The following is a 19,728-nucleotide window of genomic DNA, read 5'->3' as shown; positions in this document are numbered from 1 at the left end:
CAGGGCTTCACAGGGACGGGCTCCTTTCGGAGCCCTGTCCCTGCGCCCACAAATTGATACATCCAGGCGGTATCAGATGATACCGCAATGCGATGCCCGGCGATGTCATCACGCCGGCATCGCAATATAATGATAAATGCGCCCCTTAATCTGTGTGAAAAGCTGTGTATCTCCAAATGAAGGAGTGAGTGAGGAAGGAGATGTGAATCATGGGTAGAATTTTCATGTAGAGTCATTTTCACATTTCCTTTTATGTGCGGTAAACTCAAAGCAATCAAATCATACATTTGGTTTCATTATCCAACTTGCAATACAGCTATGAACACCCATTGCGGATTGGTTGCTACAGGTTGTTGCATTTTGTTCTTAACGGACTTTTAGTACGAGAAGGAATAATGAATCAGAAGTATACATTCTTTTTTTTGATTGACAAATACAGAGTATAAACAAAATGAAGAGTATATACATATATTTCCTGTATATGGAATGTACGCACTATAGGTTACTTATAAACAGTGGCAGAAGATACCCAGGGGGGATACAGGGTGTCAGCACTCTCCGTAACAAGTGGCCAGCCCAGGGAGCCTGCTGCACTGGTAGTCCCAGAAGGACCAATTTGGGGTTGCAAGTCTGAAACGTGGTTATAAATCCAGACTGCTTACTCCCTTCTATTCCAAAAGTCTTATTGTTCTTCGAATGGCTTCAGAAGTGTAACTGTCTGTCCTCCTGGGAGGGACTGAGATGTCCATATCTTCAAGATCAGAAAGCCCCTTCAAGTTTAATGGTAGGAGCCCCACCGCCTTAGTGAGCCACAAAGTCATACCATACATACAGTACATTACTTCACAGTATATTACTTCACAGGTGCAGTGGAACCACACGGTTCAGCAAGCACTGCCTGGCAGCCATAGTGGTTGACCCACAGATGTATTTTCACTGAGAAAGGTACAAAGGAAGGAATAGAGGTGATCTTCTCTATTGCAGATTGATTGGATTCTGTGTGAGCCGACTGTAGCAGGCTGTCCACATCTCCCATTCTGTGTAGTCCGATGAGGACTTCTTCACATTAATTTATTATAAAAGCGTCACTTGGATGTGCCCAGGGAAAAAGTGACCTCTACTCCTGGTATCTTTCTTTGCATTCTTGTGACTGTTGGTACTGCAGACAAAATGGCTGCCACTAGCCTGTGTAGGGGCAGGTGCAATGACATTAGGAAAAACAAACATCAATATAGAACATTTTCTCAGTAATCTTAGCGTTTTGAGGTTAAGGTGAGCGTTGAAGAAACTCTGAAGATCTGAGGCAGCATATTGCTCAGCTGATAGAACATTTCTTCTGAGATATTCTGCAAAAATAAAAGTAAAATCAAATCAGAGACAAATGTTTATATATTTTAGGGCACAGTACAGAAGATGTGGGCGGCACTCACTGAAATGCTGTGAGTGCCGCCCACATCTTCTATGCAGTATATATTGCTGACATTGATTGTTGGTGGCCCAGGGAGTGACAATTTCAGTAATACCCAGTTCAGATTGCACCTAATTACCGGGTTCATGCTGGTTCAACCCTGTAATAGGTGCGACTTAAAAGGTCTTACCGGGTCCAGCAAACCGGTAGCAACCCGATAAAAAAAAGCAGGGTTCTTAGTGTGAACAGGTTAATGGTGTCCAGCGACCTGGTATCCGTTCACACTGAGGGAGGAGGCAGTGCTTGGGGCAGCGTCAGCTGAAGGGACCAGAGAGAGCAAAATGCAGGGTCGCTTTGGAACTGAGCAGTTTCCCGGTGCGACCCTGCATTATGCGATCTGAAAACGGTATAAGAGAATAGTAGAGCTCTACAATCACATAATGGCCAATAGTGGTATTGCAGTAGCTGTGTGCTCATAGAAGGCTTCAGCCAATCGCAGCTCATCCTTCACATATGTTCCAGCCCCCATCTATTCTTATTGTTCCCCCTCCACCTGTTTCTATGTGTCACCAATATTATAGGCAAGCCTTACCCATGACTGCATCTGCCTCCCCAAATGTACCTCTGCACCCTGCCGTAACTAGCTCCCCCCCACATCCTATGTGCACCTATCATATCCCCTTCCCATATGTACCTCTGCCCTACATCCCCACAGATGCCTCTCAGCAGTGCCTCACCAACTATGCCTCTGATTCCCCCCCACCTGTAATTCTGATCCTCTTTCTCCATATGCTCCTGCCCCCATTTCTCCATGTGTTCCTCTGACCCTTCTCCCTATCTATAACTCTGTCTCAACCACCATCCATACTGTGCCTTTGCCCCCTCACTGGTGGCTGCGGACGTAACAAAAGGGAGCAGAGCAGTGACGATATTAGAGAAGTAAATGAAAAAACGTCCAGCCGAGTGTGGGGGTGATCGAATGTGCAAGCATGGCTGACGGGTGTGAGGGAATAAGCATGGATCTTGCCTATAGCAACTGTGTCTATCAAGATGCATCTTTTTATGGAACTCTTTAATTAGAATGTATATATTGTATTACCTCTGTATTATGTAGTGTTGGAAAGCGAATATAGATTGTAGTACTTGCAAACTCAAAATAGCTCCTGTGTGATGCTGGGACGGGTCATTAGTATCTAATATGTATGCAATGCACATAACAGATATTTTGGTGAAACATTACTGAGATGTACAGCAATCCGGACTCAGGCTGAGGCCACATAGCTGTTAACTCCTTCAGTGACCTCTCCTTCACTCACCGGGACGGTGGGTTAGCGTTGGGGCGTTGCTGGGCAACATCCCGTACTTCCGCAGAGCGGCCCTGCAGCACACAGCGGGCCAGTAGCTGACGTCATATGCCGTCTGTGTTATAGTTCTCCTTTGCCTTTGGTGTGGTTAGAGTGTTCCCGGTTCCCAGGCTCCACAGTCCATAGTGTGCATTGTGCCTGTCTCATGCTGCCGTGCAGTCAAGCTAGTTCCAGGTTCCAGCTACAGCCTGTCAGTCTGCCTAACCTCTGAACTTCCTGTGGATTACCATCACCCAGATAAGTCAGGGGTTGCATACATTTATTATCTTTTCGGTGTCATCTTGTGCATTGTTGCATCACTGCTCTAGTGATATCTTTTGCTACATTCCCATCTTGTGTATTATTACACCTGGTATTTTCTATTTAGTGTGTCACATTTTATCATTGTTGCTTCCCCATGGTCTTGTGGAGCCTGCTCCCAGATTCTTCTCGGAAGCCCGTAGACTCTGGGGGTATCCCATTCTATTCTCTGTCTCAGTTAGTTATCCTCTTGCTCTCTCTCTCTCTCCGCCTCAGTGGACAGGTTGTTTCATGTAAGACCTGGCGGCATCGGGGTTGGATCTGGCATAACCAGCTCCTTCGAAAATGGCTGTTAAAGGTGAAGCCTAGTACTGCACGTGTCTGCCACGGGAAGAGGCAACAGAGTATAGGGTTCCGGTTTGGTGGTGCCTTCAAGAGTCATAACAATAGCAAAGTGCCTGTTTTAGAACTGTAAGGGTTTGTGAACTATTCCCCAGGGCAGTGGTAGGCAACATGTCTGCGGCTTTCCGGCTGCTGTTAAACTACACATCCCAGCATGCACTGCTACAGTTTTTCTATTGGAGCGTGAAAAACTGTGGAAGCATGCTGGGATGCGCAGATTCATGGCAACTGGAGTGCCAGAGGCAGGTTGCCTACCCCCAGTTATATGGAATAATGGGATTTAGGAAAACTGTTCTACAAGTAACCATATAAAAAAAGGGTGGTTGCCCATTGCAGCCAATAAGAAAAAAAAGCAAAATGGAGGTTCTATATTTTGGGCAACACCAAATATAACATCAGATATCATGCGAGTGATGCAGTTATACCTTATAAATGTACATTGCTTTGAACCTAGTACCAGAACCCAGGTCTAATAAATAATCTGGGGGGTAAGTAAGCTGGATGGCCAATCAGATCAGGATATGAGCGAAGGGTTAAAGTTTACTAACACTCAGTGCCAGACCAGCGCAAACATGTATGTGGAGACCGTCGGTCGGCAATGTGAGAATACGTGTCATTGTGTCAGACTGCTCAGAGGGACGCTTCCTGTTAATATAGATGTCTCACCAGACAAAGAAATAAAGGCACATTCTGAGCGAGAGAGGCTTCCTTTTCACCTTAGTCACAGCGTCGCCTGCTAGGTTAACGAGTGCTTTGGGAACAGATAAAACTAGCTGCCCCCAGCCGTACGCCTGATAATTGCAGAGGGAAATTATTTTCATGAAATTGAACAAATACTTATTGTATTAAAAGTTCACCACAATCCAGAGACGGCTAGTGGGACGTGACACAGTGCTCTGGATAACAAGAGGTCAGACAGCCGCTTTCCTACCTGCCATCCCGCCTTACACGTGCCTGCAACGGAATAGCCTACACTGGCATCATGGCCCAGTATATCATGGTTTGGGACATAGGGGGGCGATTCAAACCCGCTCACTGCAGGTCAAATTCTCTCCTCTGTCTGATGGCCAGGAGCAGGTTTCACACTCGCCGGGCAGTTCGCTCAATGGTGGGCGGGAAGGGGCGGGCATGTTGCGGAAACAGGGGTATGCCCAGTGTTTTGTGGGTGTAACCTTGCAAGCATAGGCGTGATGATGTCTGCTTGGGGCCTGCCCCCTTTTCGGCCATCTCTGTCCAGGAGAAACAGAGGAGGAGGAGGCTGGAGAGACATGGGGGAGGGGACTGAGAGACACATGGGGGGTGAGGCTGAGAAGCCGCAAAGTGGAATGAGCCAATGGCCCTACGGCATGTACCTACTGGGAATAGAGGAGAGGAGACCAGGCCATAGGTCATAAGGCCATGTGGCATCCAATCACCAGGCATGTGCCTCAGTAATGGTCATTATCTCCCTGTATTGGTAAGGGGAATACTGGCTGCCCCACACTGTACACTGGATGCGCTTTCTGTGTAAGTCACTACTTACTTATCACGGCATCTGTCCCCAGCCACGTACATGACAAGTGATGCAGGTGTATTTTGTACATTGCCGAATGAAGGGCATGAGAATATTACTGTATGGAGTCTTTACACATTGCTGTTACACTATACCAGACAGAGTTATATTTACCCGTGGTACGAGGAATTGCACGGTCCTGGACACCCCTCCATCCCAGGACACCATTTCCATCATAAAACCTAGAAGAAAAAGATTTTTTTTATGAAGAGTATCAGTCTGTCAGTCTGGAATGGATTAAAAAGGTACTGGATACGAGGACCCAACTTTTGTTGGGAGCCAATTAACCTACCAGTATATATTTGGATTGTGGGAGGAAACCGGAGTACCCAGAGGAAACCCACGCAAGTACGGGGAGAATATACAAACTCCACACAGTTAGGGCCATGGTGGGAATAGAACCCATGACCTCAGCGCTGTGAGGCAGTAATGCTAACCATTACACCGTCCATGCTGCCCCGTAGTTAAGGAAATCTTACAAGAATATAACATAATTATTCATTCTTTGATCAACTAGCATTTTGACAGTTATTGGCATTTACAGCAGTGGTGAGTACTAATGAGTGTTGGGAGCACAGGGCTGTGGGTGCCGGACGCTATCCCGACAGGCATTTTACCCGACATCGGGATCACGACTGTCAAAAAAACGACAGCCGGGTTCCCGACGGCCACCTGCTATTTTCCCTCGTGGGGGTCCACGACCCCCAATAGAGGGAGAATAGAATAGGTGGCTCGCGTAGCAACCCACCGTGCCCACAAGGGGCTTAGTTGTGCTCACCATGCTGTCTGGGTCCGGCCAGTCGGGATCCCCACTGTCGGACCCCTGTACCAGACCCAGGGCTGTAGTGGTGAGTACTAATTACTGTGGGAACACAAGGGTGCAGTGGTGAACACGGATTATTGTGTGGGCACAGGGCTGCCTTAGTGTGCACAGATTAGTGTGGGGGTACACGGCCGTAGTGATGACAGCAGATCAGTGTGGGGGTAAACTAATCCTGGTGGCGGAGATATTTGCATAAATGTCGAACAGCCGCTTGAGGCCCTATTACTCAAGTAATGCATACTGGTCCTCATTCTGGTTGGCTCGCAAAGCAGCGAGCCTTGTAGCGTCACCCGGCGTTCGGTTGAACACCCCCCACTATCCGCCTCCTGCACCCCCAGCTGCAAGTGCCACAGAGACTATGCAAGCCTCCAAAGGGAACTGCAGTGAAGACCTGCACATGTGAGTTAAGGTCCCCATACACGCTGCATTAGCAGCGTGCAATGCGACATGATGCGATGTAAGCTCCCAGGGGCATCGAACAGTACAATAAGTATGTGCAGCACATACTTATTGTACTACCCGCGGATCGCATCATACGCCAAACGCATGCGCTGCGATCCGCCCGATAACGAATATGCTCATGCGTAGGTAGGAAACATTGTTCGCAACGTAGCGAACAGACTAGACCTAATTCTGGATTGTGTGTGATGTGGACCTATCTCTGAATGACCACTGTGAATGGAATGTGAATAAAATGCAATAAAGAGAATGTTAATGTGAATATAGAAAAGTTCTATAGCTTACATCAATGCCATGCCCATACATGAGCACTTATACCTACCCCATGCAAGGTGCAGGACACCCCTCAGAGTCGGACATATGCTTATACATGACACCACAGAGTAAATAACTCCTTGCCCACGACACACCCACAACTGTTCTCGTGTCCACTTGCACTGTTGCTGTCCAGTTGTTACCCACCAGAAACACTAACTTGGGGGCTGCAGAGAAATGACTGAGATGCATAGAACTCTGAATCCTGCGTGCATTTGCACTGTGAAAAATTGCTATATGCGTTCACAATCGAGTGACTCGCACACATTGCCCCCTTCATTGCTCACCAACTGGAGGTATGCAATGTGCCGCCGCTATTTCTGACATGGGAAATAGCGGCGGCTCCCTATTCAATGCTGTCTTTAGCAACAGCATTGATGTGGGATCGCGGCAGAACGGGCCTGACTTTAGAAGCTGCCGTTTTGCCGATAACGGAAACGGAGTGTGGTGATCCCGGCCGCAGATCGCCAATCCACGGCCGTTTTTTGCGCCGAGTGGCAGAGGGACATTGCATCCTGCCTGCCGTTCTGCGCTCAATCAAACCGCAAATGGGCCAGGATCACGGCATATCCCCTATAATATCTGATAGGGACAACCTCATGTGACCTGTAGCTGTACACTCCAAGCTACACACGGACATCTGCAGGAAAACTTCAGGGGCTGATGTTGCTGCAGGAATTCGGTTGCCAGGTAGATTCCTCAAACAGATCAAGATAATGCTTTCAATTTATTTTTTTCTGCATTTATTGTGAGGACACAAAAATCCAGGCGCTGATTGTGAGCTGGAACAATGGAACCTGGGGACGTGTTAGGAGGGAGATGCTGCTTTCTAAACTCTCGCACCATTAAAGTTCAAAAGTTCTCCTACCTTTTACACATTTAAAGACCAGCTCCGCTCTCTTCAGGCACCACGGTATAGTCATTTCCTAAATAGACAAACAAGTACAGTCAGGAAGGGCTTATTATTATTACTAGGTGCTGAGGGTGTGTTGGAGTTTTATATAGCATACCCGTGAGACTACGTGTGCTTGTGCAGGTGATTCGTTTTTTAATGTAAGGACTCTACCACGTTACCAGTTTAAACATCTCTTATATATTTGGCTACATCTGTCACTCAAAGTGTATCTGACTCTCTAACGCTGGGTGGAGCCTCTGACTCACATGACTGACTCACATGACAGAGAACCAGCCCAGTGAGCCCACAGTGCCAGACTGTGACACCCTCTGCCTCCCCATGTTACCCAGCAAAGACAGAGCTACTCACCAGACACACCAGGTGAGCGCCCCCCGCCGCCCCCCTCCCGCGATTCGCGGCACCCCCCCCGCGACCCCACTCCCGCGATTCGCGGCACCCCCCCTCCCGCGATTCGCGGCAAAAACCTCCCCGGCACCCCCGCGACCCCCCCTCCCGCGATTCGCGGGGCCCCTCCCGCAATTTGCGCGCTCCCCCGCCCCCCTACCGCAATTTACCGCACCCCCCCACGATTTGCGGCAACCCCAGCCCCCACGACCCCCCCTCCGCCGATTCGGGGCAAACCCCCCGGCCCGCGACCCCCCCTCCCATGATTCGCTGCAACCCCCGCGCCCCCCCCTCCCGCAATTCGCAGCACCCACCCCCGCGACCCCCCTCCCACAATTCATGGCACACCCCCCCGCGACCCCCCCTACCACCTTCCCCCCCCAGCCGCCGCGATTCACAGCAACCCCAGTATCAAATGGCACATTCAAAACACTGACACGGCTATGGTCGACGATGAAAAAGGTTGACATGAGTTTTTGAAGATTTATTTTTCATTTTAAGAATATTTTCATATTCATTCTCATGTGTCGACATGGTCACCAATGAAGTGCCACACTTATGTCAACATTTACATGATTTTTTCTTGTGGCTATTCGCGGCACCCCCCCGCGACTCGTGGCACCCCCCGCAACTTCTGCGATTCGCGGCCCCACCCCGTGACACCCCCCCTCCTGCGATTCGCGGCACCCCGCGACCCCCCCTCCCACTATTCGCGCCAACCCCTCGGGCCCCCCTCCCGCGGTTCGCGGTACCCCCACCCCCGCGATCCCCCCCCTGCCCCCCCCTCCTGTCATTGCAGCAACCCCCCACCCCCACCCTCCCACGATTCACTGCAACCCCCCCGCCCCCCCACGATTCGCAGCACCCACACCCCCCCGCGACCCCCCCTCCCGCAATTCACGGCATCCACCCACGACCCCTCCTCCCGTGATTCGCGGACACCTCCTCCCCCCACCCCCGCGATTCATGGCAACCCCAGGATTAAATGGCACATGCAAAACACTGACACGGCTATGGTCGACAATGAAAAAGGTTGACATGAGTTTTTGAAGATTTATTGTTCTTTTTTTGAATGTTTTCATATTCATTCTCATGTGTCGACATGGACACCACTGAAGTGCCACACTTATGTTAACATTTACATGTGTTGATTTTTTCTTGTGGCAATTTTTTTCCAGTGACAACTATGTGCACGTCAACCTAGACATCATCAACCAATTCTTTGTATAATATATAACACCTGTTCTGTTTTACTGTAGGTGTTTCAAGTCAGATCTTTTACTGCTACTATTACTGTTTATGTACATGCATTCTGAATGACAGCATCATCCTACCATCCTTCTACAAGAATATATAACCAACTAGGTGATTCATCGCACCCCGTGCCCCCCCTCCCGCAATTCGCGGACCCCCCGCGCACCCCCCCCCTCCCGTGATTCATGCCCCCCTCCCACGATTCACGTCACCCCCCCGCGCACCCCCCTCCCACGTTTTGCTGACCCCCGCCCTCTCCCGCGATTCGCAGACACCTGCGCCCCCTCCCTCCCTTGATTCACGGCACCCCCCACGCCCCTCCCGCAATTCACGGCACCCCTAAGACCCTCTTTAGTCCCCCGTATACTCATACACCCCTATCACTACCCAGCTTCCTGCTCTCCTGAACCGTGACTCCCACCCAGTAGGAGGAGACACTGACTCAGGACCACCATCCTGTACTGCCACGCTGGACCCTCACCCACTGGCAGAAGCTGCACAGTATCTCCCACCCTCCTCTTTAGTCCCCCTTATGCCCACACACCCATATCACTACCCAGCCTCCTGTTTTCCGGTGTCGTGACCTCTGCCAGTGGGGAGCTACTGACTCAAAAACACCCTACTATACTATTGCACACACACACACCTAAACAACATGCACACACAGCCCCCCCACACCCACAAAGGTCACTGTACCCTCCACACTATCAATGTACATCTTACTCTGTAACCGCTTTTTAATTAAACAAAACAATACACACCCCCTTCCAAATCATATGCTCTCTATTTAACACATTTCACCTATAACTCAAGTTGCAATACAGGCCATCTTTCATACAATTCTAACCATCTTTCTCATATACAAATGTTCACAAATTAAGGGGGCGCAGCCCCTTACGACGGTGTGAAGAGCGCCCGTAGGGTGCGATGAATCACCTAGTTATGCAGTAAACTACAACACCAATTGTAGGATGGGGGTGGGGGGTCAGTTGGCGATCCGACTGCCAGCCCCTGCAAAGATAAAAGGCACTCAATCTGTAACTGGCACTACTATGGACATCTGTAACTGGCACTACTGGTGAAATGATATGTATCTGGCACTACTGAGGAACTGATATATAACTGGAACTAAATATGTGCAAGAAAATAATTGCTTGGTGTTCAAATGCAATGTCTGAGATTGTTCACAAATTTCGTTTCATGGTTTTAAAACCTTGCGTCATGTAAAAATATATTTGTTTGTATTTCATGTGCTTATACAACATAAATGCAAAATACCTCAAGATACACCTAACCGAAATATAAAAATATTCTGAAATATGGAATAATCCATTATCCAAAATGCTTCTGTTCCTGAGCATTTTAGATAAGGGATACTCAACCTGTACTTACATCAGTCTTCTCACAGCCAGGATCCTGAGCTTGGTCTCTTGTACTACTAACAGGTCACCATGACGTGAATTCAGTTAGCTGCGTACTCCATTGACGCCAGTCAAACATCCATGGTAGCGACATTTTTCCAATTCCAATTTTTCCAATTCAGAAATCAGCATAAAATTAATTCAGGATCTCAAATGTAGCCCGAGTAGGTTAAAAATCTTTCATTTTAGGGTACAAATGTCGGTGTACAGTACTGAACCTTCCAATGAATAATAATATTAAGATGTGTCCCCTTCTGGACATCTCTGAATATAAAGTCACAGCATATCGGGGACTGAACATTTGCACACTCCCGCTATAGCATTCTTTCCAACGTGAGCCGCATACGCCCGCCCGTCTTATGGGAGCCGGATGTACTTCCATAAAAATAAATCTTGACATAGGACCAGATCCGAAATGCGTTGATGATATCGCTGCCGACTCTGACAGACCGGAGTCAGTGCCGTATATTTTATATCCGTCCACAAGAAACTTTGTAGCCGCCCGGCTTTACCCCTCCGTGTCTGCAGCACATGTGAGGGAGGACAGATCATTTCATCAGGCGAAACTATTTCTTTGTTGGAGGATTCCTGTTTGTTTATGTGTTTGTGGATTTTAATAAATTTCAACACTGGGGGCCAAATGTAATAGGGTGAGAGTTTCAGAAAGTGAGAGATTTTGGGAGAGTTTTCCCATGTTTTTTAAAGCAGCAATCAATTACACTGCAAAACCAGGTTGATTTTGCCATGTAACTGATTGCTGCTTTAAAAAACAAGGGAAAACTCTCCCAAAATCTCTCACTTTCTGAAACTCTCACCCTATTACATTTGGCCCAGGATGTGTATTTAAAGAAACCGTTATGGGCACTCGAGAGAGAATAATAAAGTAAGTTATTGTTACTTCTGGTGTCGGCTGCCGATTGCCATCTTTGCTTGAAAAAATGAAAGATACCTTTTAATGCACTTGAGTTAGAATACTAAAGTAAGTGTTTGTTTTATCTGATATCTCACCTTGTGGATTTTATCGAGATTTCCAAAGAAACTGCTACAGTATGTGTACTCGAGAGAGAACGGTAAAGTAAGTGTAGTTTCAATTACCTGCAAATTACACCACCTGTTCTCCGGGACCACATGCAAGTTTCAGACTGCGCTGGTTATTCCCAACACCTTTTTCTTCTTTCACAGCAACGTTGACATTTAAAGGGTTAATGCACAACTGCAGGGAATACCATACAAATTAATTGCAGATGCAGAAGGCGTCTGTAAGAGATAAGACACCTTTTGCATGCAACTGAGGTCTAAATACTGCAACCGCAGATGCTGCACTGGATCGCCATTGTGACCACCCGCTGCTCAGAACCAGTCAACCAGGTACAGGAAGTCTACATCTGGTAGTGCAGACCAAGGGGCCCAGCAGGCTCACATCTAAAGATAGGACTGTGAACAATATCTCAGGACAGGTCGAGCACACCTGCAAACACCCAACTATCTTATTTAAACTCAGGTTTATGTTCAAATCTGAATCGCGCCATAAAGATGCAGAATTGAGGGAAAAACGTAGTAAAATTAAGGTGTCTCATGACGTATAATGCAAAAAGGTTAGCTGAGGGCATGTATAAACATCTAGGGTTCAACAAACTGATATTTCTTTAAAAAAAAAAATGAAAAGAAAAGCCGCGTGAGAAGAAGCCCCCTTCAGGACAAGAGAACCATAATTCCAGGAGCTGGGTCTCATAATTTATCTGCCTACACGGAACACATGCTTCCATTCAATGCTGCCGACAGTAGAGTGGGCGTCTGACAGTGGTTTCAGCCCTGTGTTTTGGATAATGATAACAAGCTATGTCTGAAAAAGAACAGTTTTATTGCTTTTGCCGCACTGGAGTCACACTCATACCATACATTGAGGTGAAGGAGTTCACAGCACACGGTGCCCATCATTTTTTAATCACCTCACAAAAAATTATAATGGGGGGCAAGGATGAGATCTGGTTCCCTCTAAAGAGTCCTACTATTCATATATGTTCACCTCCATCTATCTACTCAACACATTCTGCAACAAGACATGATAAAGATCTGACCACTGCTGATTGGATGATTATCAAAAACAGAGGTCACGAGATTTGGTACTTGTTTCCTAGCACGGCTCTAGCGATTTTAATTGTATCCATCGGGTCCAAAAAAATTCCGTCAATCGCATCGCATGCAACCAAATCGCATGCGATGGACGCGATTTTTACATTGGAACCAATGAAAAATGATCCCCGAGACCCGATTTTACATTGGGCACAATGTTAAATGGCCCCCAGACCCCAATTTGCATTGTATACCCACCCTGATGGGTCAAATGCCCCCCCATTGTTAACGCCACCCCACGATGAATGCCAACCCGAAGCGTGGCAAGCGCAGCGAGCCCGCGAGGGGCGACGGTACGTGTTGTCCGACCGTTTCATACCCCCACTATCCACGTCGGCGTGGAGTTGATTTTATATAGTGTGGCGAGCGCAGCGAGCTCCGTGAGGGGACGCGCATTACTTCACTTCATTACGCGTGCGCTCGCCACTCTTCGGGCTCGCTGCACTATATAAAATCAACTCCAAGCCGACGTGGATAGTGGGGGTATGAAAAGGTCGGAGGACGCGTACCGCCGCCCATCGCATTGGTCACATGGTATGCCATTATAATGGCATACAATGGACCCGATTTTAAATAGGAATTTAACATTGCGTACAATGCATTCAATGTTAAATCGCGTCGGTCGCATCGCATGCCATTATAATGGCATGCGATGGACCCGATTTTTTAATTGTCGGGGAAAAGGCTAAAAAATAGCCAAAAATCGTGTCGGACGCGTCCATTGCATACCTTAACTCAAGGTATGCGATGACCCACGATGGGCGCCGTGCTAGGAAAAAAGTACCCGAGATTTAAAGGGGCCCCCACATGGGGAGATCAGTGCTGCACAGCGCTGTGCTGCTGAGTGATGTCAGGGCCAGTGTTCTCCATGGGGACACTGGTGATAATAGATTTAAACAGCATGCTGGATATTAATCTCTGGGGAAATAGCAACACGCGGGGCCACGCATCGCTATCAATGGTAGATATGGGTCCTTTTCTTTGAATGTTTTAAAAATATTTTGTTTATGAACTGCCCATACAAGCAACTGCAAAACTCATGCAGTATCCAATCAGCACACTGTAATCCCTTTAACACACAAAGCTACCGCATTAACATTAAAATGATGGCGTGGTGGCGGGGATAGGCATGCATGTTTGTACAGTATACCTGCCCTATATAGTAAAAGCTTATTATTATTTTCAGATTCAGATATGTACTATAGGCATAGTTGCTGACAATGTGGGAGATATTAGATGGGGAGGTCTGTAAGGACACTGCCGGGGTTAGATGCCATAAATTGTGTTCTTCTGTCTATTTGAGCTGCAAAATGCAGTGGTTCACGGAATTTTGCAGTGGGAGGCAGTGAATAACAGCCCCTCTCCCCTCATATCACCACTGCAGAACTGGACGGGATGCCGGAGGGTGGTCCACTAGTCTTCTCCAAATTCTGGGGTTTCCCAGGCAATCCAAGTATGGGAAGATACATTGGCCTAAATGCAGCTGTAGGGATATTCCCGACAAAGGGGATTCCCACCTTAGCAGAACGCAGGTGAGATTTTCTATTTTAAATGATCTCAATTAATGAATCCACATCAAAAAACTAAAACATGTAGTGGAAATTGCTTGAGGGCCCGTACAAGCCAACAAAATAAAGTTGTCTGGAAGTGGGCAAGCCATATGAAAAAAAAAAACGCAAGCAGCAAAACAACAATATATACATGATTGTGCCGCAGACTTTTTCTCGGGCCCTCACACTCATTTTTTTATTGCTACAGGCAAACCACATGGTTCTCTCCACATCTGGGCCACTGGGTAATACATAAAACATCATGTGGTAACTGCAGCAACCTCACAAAGGTCACGCCACTAATACCTGCAACACGGAATAATATACACGTTCCAAAAAAGACCCTACTATTAAATGACGATAAACCATCGGGACATCCTTGTCCGGGTCATAGAGTTTCTCTTGTGCAGGCTACGTGCATGGAGAACACCTACACATGTCCTTTACTAAACACTTTGGTTTCACATTTGGCTTTCTCAGATTCTCTTTGTTGTTCCTGTTTGGCTCACAGAAAAAAAAAAAAAAAAAGAAGATATAAATTGTGGTGACCGTGGTGAAACGCGGGTGCGATGCATTAAATAGCATGATTCCATATGCTGTTACAAACGATACCACTCACTTTATAACACCCTGTAATAATAGGTCTCTCTGCTGGCGTGGTATAAATACAAGACTCAGCCACAAAGCACTAGAAACTAATTAAAATAAAAAATGATATACAGGTTTAGTATCCCTCGGGACCCGAAGAATTTTGGATAATGGATTATTCCGTATTTCAGAATATTTTTATATTTCAATGATGTATCTTTAGGTATCTTGCATTTATGTTGTACAAACACATCAAACACATGAAATACACACAAATATATTGTTTTTGTGCATAAAATAAGGTTTCAAAACATGAAAACGTTTGTGTCCTATCTCAGATACTGAATTTAAATGCCAAGCAATCATTACCTTGCACATATTTAGTGCCAGTTACATATCATGTCCCCAGTAGTGCTGTTACAGATGTCCTCAGTAGCGCCAGTTACATATCATGTCCTCAGTAGTGCAAGTTACATATCATGTCCTCAGTAGTGCTGTTACAGATGTCCTCAGTAGTGCCAGTTACCTATCATGTCCTCAGTAGTGCTGTTACAGATGTCCTCAGTAGTGCCAGTTACATATAATGTCCTCAGTAGTGCTGTTACAGATGTCCTCAGTAGTGATTTTAGCAAAAAATAACGGATATTTGGATAAGGGATACTCAACCTGTCATTTAAAAGAAATTGCATATGCTGATCATTAGTACTATAGAGTGATGTAGCACAGGTGGGTAGTACTTACCATCAATTTGGATGGAAAGATACAAATCAGTATGATCTGTGGTCTCACAGTACCCACTGTACTCTCAGAAGCTTCATTCATGAACAGAGAGTGGGTGTTTGAGTGTTCTGAAAACCCAAACTGGTATGCTGCTGGTGTTCTGAGAACCCCAACTGAAATCCTACTGGTGTTATGAGAACCCCAACTGCAATCCTACTGGTGTTCTGAGAACCCCAACTGCCATCTTACTGGTGTTCTGAGAACCCCAACTGTCATCTTACTGGTGTTCTGAGAACCCCAACTGTCATCTTACCGGTGTTCTGAGAAACCCTATTGCAACCCTACTAGTATTTTAAAAATCCTAATTGCCAGTCTACCGGTGTTCCGAGAACCCAATTACCCTATAACGGGTGTAATGGGAACCCCAAAGACCATACTACTGATGTTTATGAGAACCCAAATTACCATCCTACCCTGAGAACCCCAATTACTATCCGACCAGTGTTCGAAGAACTGCAACTGTTACTGTACCAGTGCTCAGAGAAGCACTGCACTGATCCTCTCCCCCCCACTGACAGGGATCTGGGGCAGCAAAACTAGCTCAGATGACAGGGACCACTGCTATGATCAGTACTAATGGAGTGACAAAAGTTGGCGGACACTGCCAGCCAGTGTCTGCCTACAGTACTTATTGTTCAGTTGATAGGAAAGTTCCACTTCCAGAATTATGGGTTTCATGGCAGAACCGGAAATTAACTGTTCGTTCCATCGCTAAACCGGAAACTCCTAAATGCATTCCAAAAGGTTTTGGAAGGACTCCTAAATGCATTCCAAAAGGTTTTGGAAGGTTGATGGTATTTTATATGAATTTCAACCATGTATATGTTGTTTAGATGTTTTACTGTAAATAGTGGTTTATACAGTTGTTTCGTTTTTGTGACTGTAAACCCTAATGCTGTGTACACACAGGGAAATATGATTGCTGGGGATATATTGCTAGCAATATATTGCCAGCAATCATATAGCTCAGTGTCTCTTTTTCATCAGCGATGAAAAGGAGACACTGCTACGGGGCGGAGGGGGAGTGCAGCAGCAGCAGACACTGCTGCTGTCACTTTGAACGGAGGAGGGAGGGAGCAGCCGCACGGGGCTGGGGAGATCAACACTGGTCTCCCCGGCGCTGACCTCCCGGCACAGCGATCGCGGGGAAAGCCGCTGGTCGCAGGAGCATGCTCCTGCGACCATAAGGCAGTGCACACGGGAGCGCGCAGCTGGCGATTTATCGCCACCTGCGCTCCAAATCACTGGCAATATGGTCGCTCAGCGACCATATTCCCAGCGATTTCACACAATATTGCTCCCGTGTGTACACACCTTAAGGGATATATTTAGATACCCACCACCAAGTATACACACCTTGACTAATACTCCTCTCATATTTGACGCACTGGTGACATTTGAAGAAGGCTACTGCCTAGACTAGGACCAGTAAAGGACATACGGGGCCAAATGTAATAGGGTGAGAGTTTCAGAACGTGAGAGATTTTGGGAGAGTTTGCTCATGTTTTTTAAAGCAGCAATCAATTACACTGCAAAACCAGGTTGATTTTGCCATGTAATGGATTGCTGCTTTAAAAAACATGGGAAAACTCTCCCAAAATCTTCCACTTTCTGAAACTCTCACCCTATTACATTTGGCCCACTGTATTCCTATGCTGACACAGATTCCTGTTCCTGGGAAGTGTGGATACATATACAGGCGAGTATAGTATATACACCCCCTTTTAATTGGTACACCTTGATTTTTATTTGTGGTGGATATTTTTTATGTTTAACATCTTTTATTGACCTATACTCAGTCAGATTGTCTGTTCCACCCTATTAATAAACAGTATTTCCCTATTTGCAGACCCGATCTCCCCTATTCCTTATTTTGTGTCTTTTGGAATTAAGAGGGTTACTTTGGTTCACTCTTTCTGACAAATTCCTTCTTAGATGGACAAAACCATGTGCACTGCAGGTGGGGCAGATGTAACTTGTGCAGAGAGAGTTAGATTTGGGTGGGGTTTTACTTCATAGTGAGATCTATATTGCAGTGTAAACATAAAGCAGTCAGTATTTTCCCTGCACAGAAACAAAATAACTTACCTAAATCTAATTCACTCTGCACATTTTACATCTGCCCCCCTGCAGAGCACATGGTTTTGTCCATCTAAGAAGGAATTTGTCAGAAAAGGTGAACCGAAATAACCCCCTAAGTGATAATTAGGAAATCCGGAATACTGTTAAAGAGAGACAAAGAGAACATTGCTGAGGATCAAATGTTAAAGAGTGTCAAAGATACGGATTCTGAGAATTATTCCAAAAGAACATTCAAAACAGGAAATGATGAACTGACACAGGACTATCTTTTATTGTACTTTTCAGTTGGTACAGAAGCTATTTCTTTTTGGTTTATTCACTTATTATAAATGAGAATTCCTTTGTTTTATGGCCCTGTACTGTAATACTCCTTATACTAGGCAAAAGAGGTATAACTTGATTGATAAGATCTGGTTTAATTTTGTGATTGTTTACACTTGGTGTTAGGGAATTTAGGCTGTGGCAGTTGGATCGCTAAACGAGGTGCACTGCAGCATGTAACAGTGCGGTGAAGAGTTGCGCAATGTGGCTAGTGTGGTGTATGGCGTTTCAGGTGATTGTAATGCTTATAATCATCCACCAGATGTCGCTTTTGAAAATCATCATTGTTCATGTGTGAAAATGAAATACAGTACAGCAATTTACTGTATTTAACATTCATTAATTCATTAATATGCTTTATAGATGGACCCGCTGCTCCCCGCTGTAACCATCCTGTATGCCCATCCTGCGTCTACTCACCACTTACTGACCGCCTGTGGTGTCAGGGGTAGACTCCTGCCGCACTCCGCACACCTCGGAAGCAAGACAGTGCCACTCGCTGCTGAGAAATACGGCCCGCCACAGCGCTACCTCAGGGAGAGGGACAGGTGCCCGTGCCATATTGCCGCTGCTACCGTTTCAAGGGGGCGCCGACCGTCGGAGCTCCCGGCGCCCGGGTTTCCACTCTGCTCTGCCCAGCTCATAACTCTGGTGGCTCCCTGCGCTGCCGATTCCCTCTGCAGGGCTCCACCGCAATCTGACACCTGGCCACAGTACAGCACAGCCAAGTGGCTGTGCTGTACAGCCACTTGGCTGGGGGGATTGTATACCCCCCAAAGTGCGTTCTATAGGAGTGGACTAGTGTTCAGGCATTTCAGCTTGTTTCTCATGCTTCAGATACATTTAGCTTACAGTAAGTCTTTCAATGCAGTTCTCTTAAGATCCATACACACTGGGTGTTATTCGTCCGTTTTGGCAATTTTTCCTGGCGTGAATGGCTTTCCATACCATTTCCTGGGGTGGATGGCTTTCCATGGAAAGCCATCCACTCCACTGTTCCTCTGCTGGTCATACCAGCAGATGGAGCCGCCTGGCCAGTGATGATGCGGGACCGCGCTTCAGCGATCACCACTCGTCGCTGCCCCGCACGCACTGGGTGGTTTTTGAGTTGAAAGCAGCTCAGATGTCTGTGCTGCTTTTAGATCAAAGTTGCCCAGTGTGTATGGGCCTTTAGTATTCCTCTTAAGTAACAGTCACAGCCACAAATACAGTAATATAGATCAATATGACGTAGATAATAATGTAACACATAGGCTGTGTACAGGTAATAGGTACATTTTCCCATCCGCTCCCCACTCACTACCCGATACGGCACCGTCTAGTGCAGGAGAGGAAACTACACTCCCTCTGTGCTGGAACACACAAGAATCCATGAAAACTTAGCCTCTTACCTCAGACATTTCATGGACGAGCAACAGGGGGATATTGATGGTAGTTATATCGTGGGTGCAGCACACTTTCAAGATGTTTCTTAAGCCCATAATGGCCGGGTGACGGGCGGTGATGTTCCCACTTCTCACATTATCATCCACACAGAGGTGGAAAACCACATGGCTTTCGGAAAGGTTTGAGTGTCTGGTCACGTAGAACTCCCCTGGAAAACAATGCACTAGTCAGAGGATCAGTCACCGAGATATAGCCCAATGCTGCCAGCCAGTCCCTTGCAGCCTCTGCCATGATCATTCATGATGTGATGTAAAGTAACTGAACGGTCTACGTTAGCTTCATTACTTGCC

The 19,728-nt window shown here is 46.7% G+C and overlaps 1 protein-coding gene across 1 annotated transcript in view; it reads right to left on the bottom strand.

Moving 5' to 3' along the window:
* Window positions 1-336: 336 nt before the first annotated feature.
* The window catches only part of FERRY3 (FERRY endosomal RAB5 effector complex subunit 3), a 48,501-nt gene continuing 29,109 nt past the window's right edge, over window positions 337-19,728 (bottom strand). The window contains exons 11-14 of the mRNA XM_083181622.1: window positions 19,384-19,586; window positions 7,432-7,489; window positions 5,081-5,148; window positions 337-1,346 (exon numbers count right to left, since the gene is read on the bottom strand). Of these exons, the coding sequence (XP_083037748.1) occupies window positions 1,254-1,346; window positions 5,081-5,148; window positions 7,432-7,489; window positions 19,384-19,586 (422 nt within the window). The 3' untranslated portion in view covers window positions 337-1,253. The remainder of the gene's footprint in view (window positions 1,347-5,080; window positions 5,149-7,431; window positions 7,490-19,383; window positions 19,587-19,728) is intronic.

The sequence above is a fragment of the Crinia signifera genome, chromosome 4 (assembly GCF_055691185.1).
Source record: "Crinia signifera chromosome 4, ASM5569118v1, whole genome shotgun sequence".
In the NCBI taxonomy this organism is placed as follows: Eukaryota; Metazoa; Chordata; class Amphibia; order Anura; family Myobatrachidae; genus Crinia; species Crinia signifera.
The sequence above is the reverse complement of the archived record's forward strand: the minus strand, read 5'-3'. Positions and strand labels throughout refer to the sequence as shown.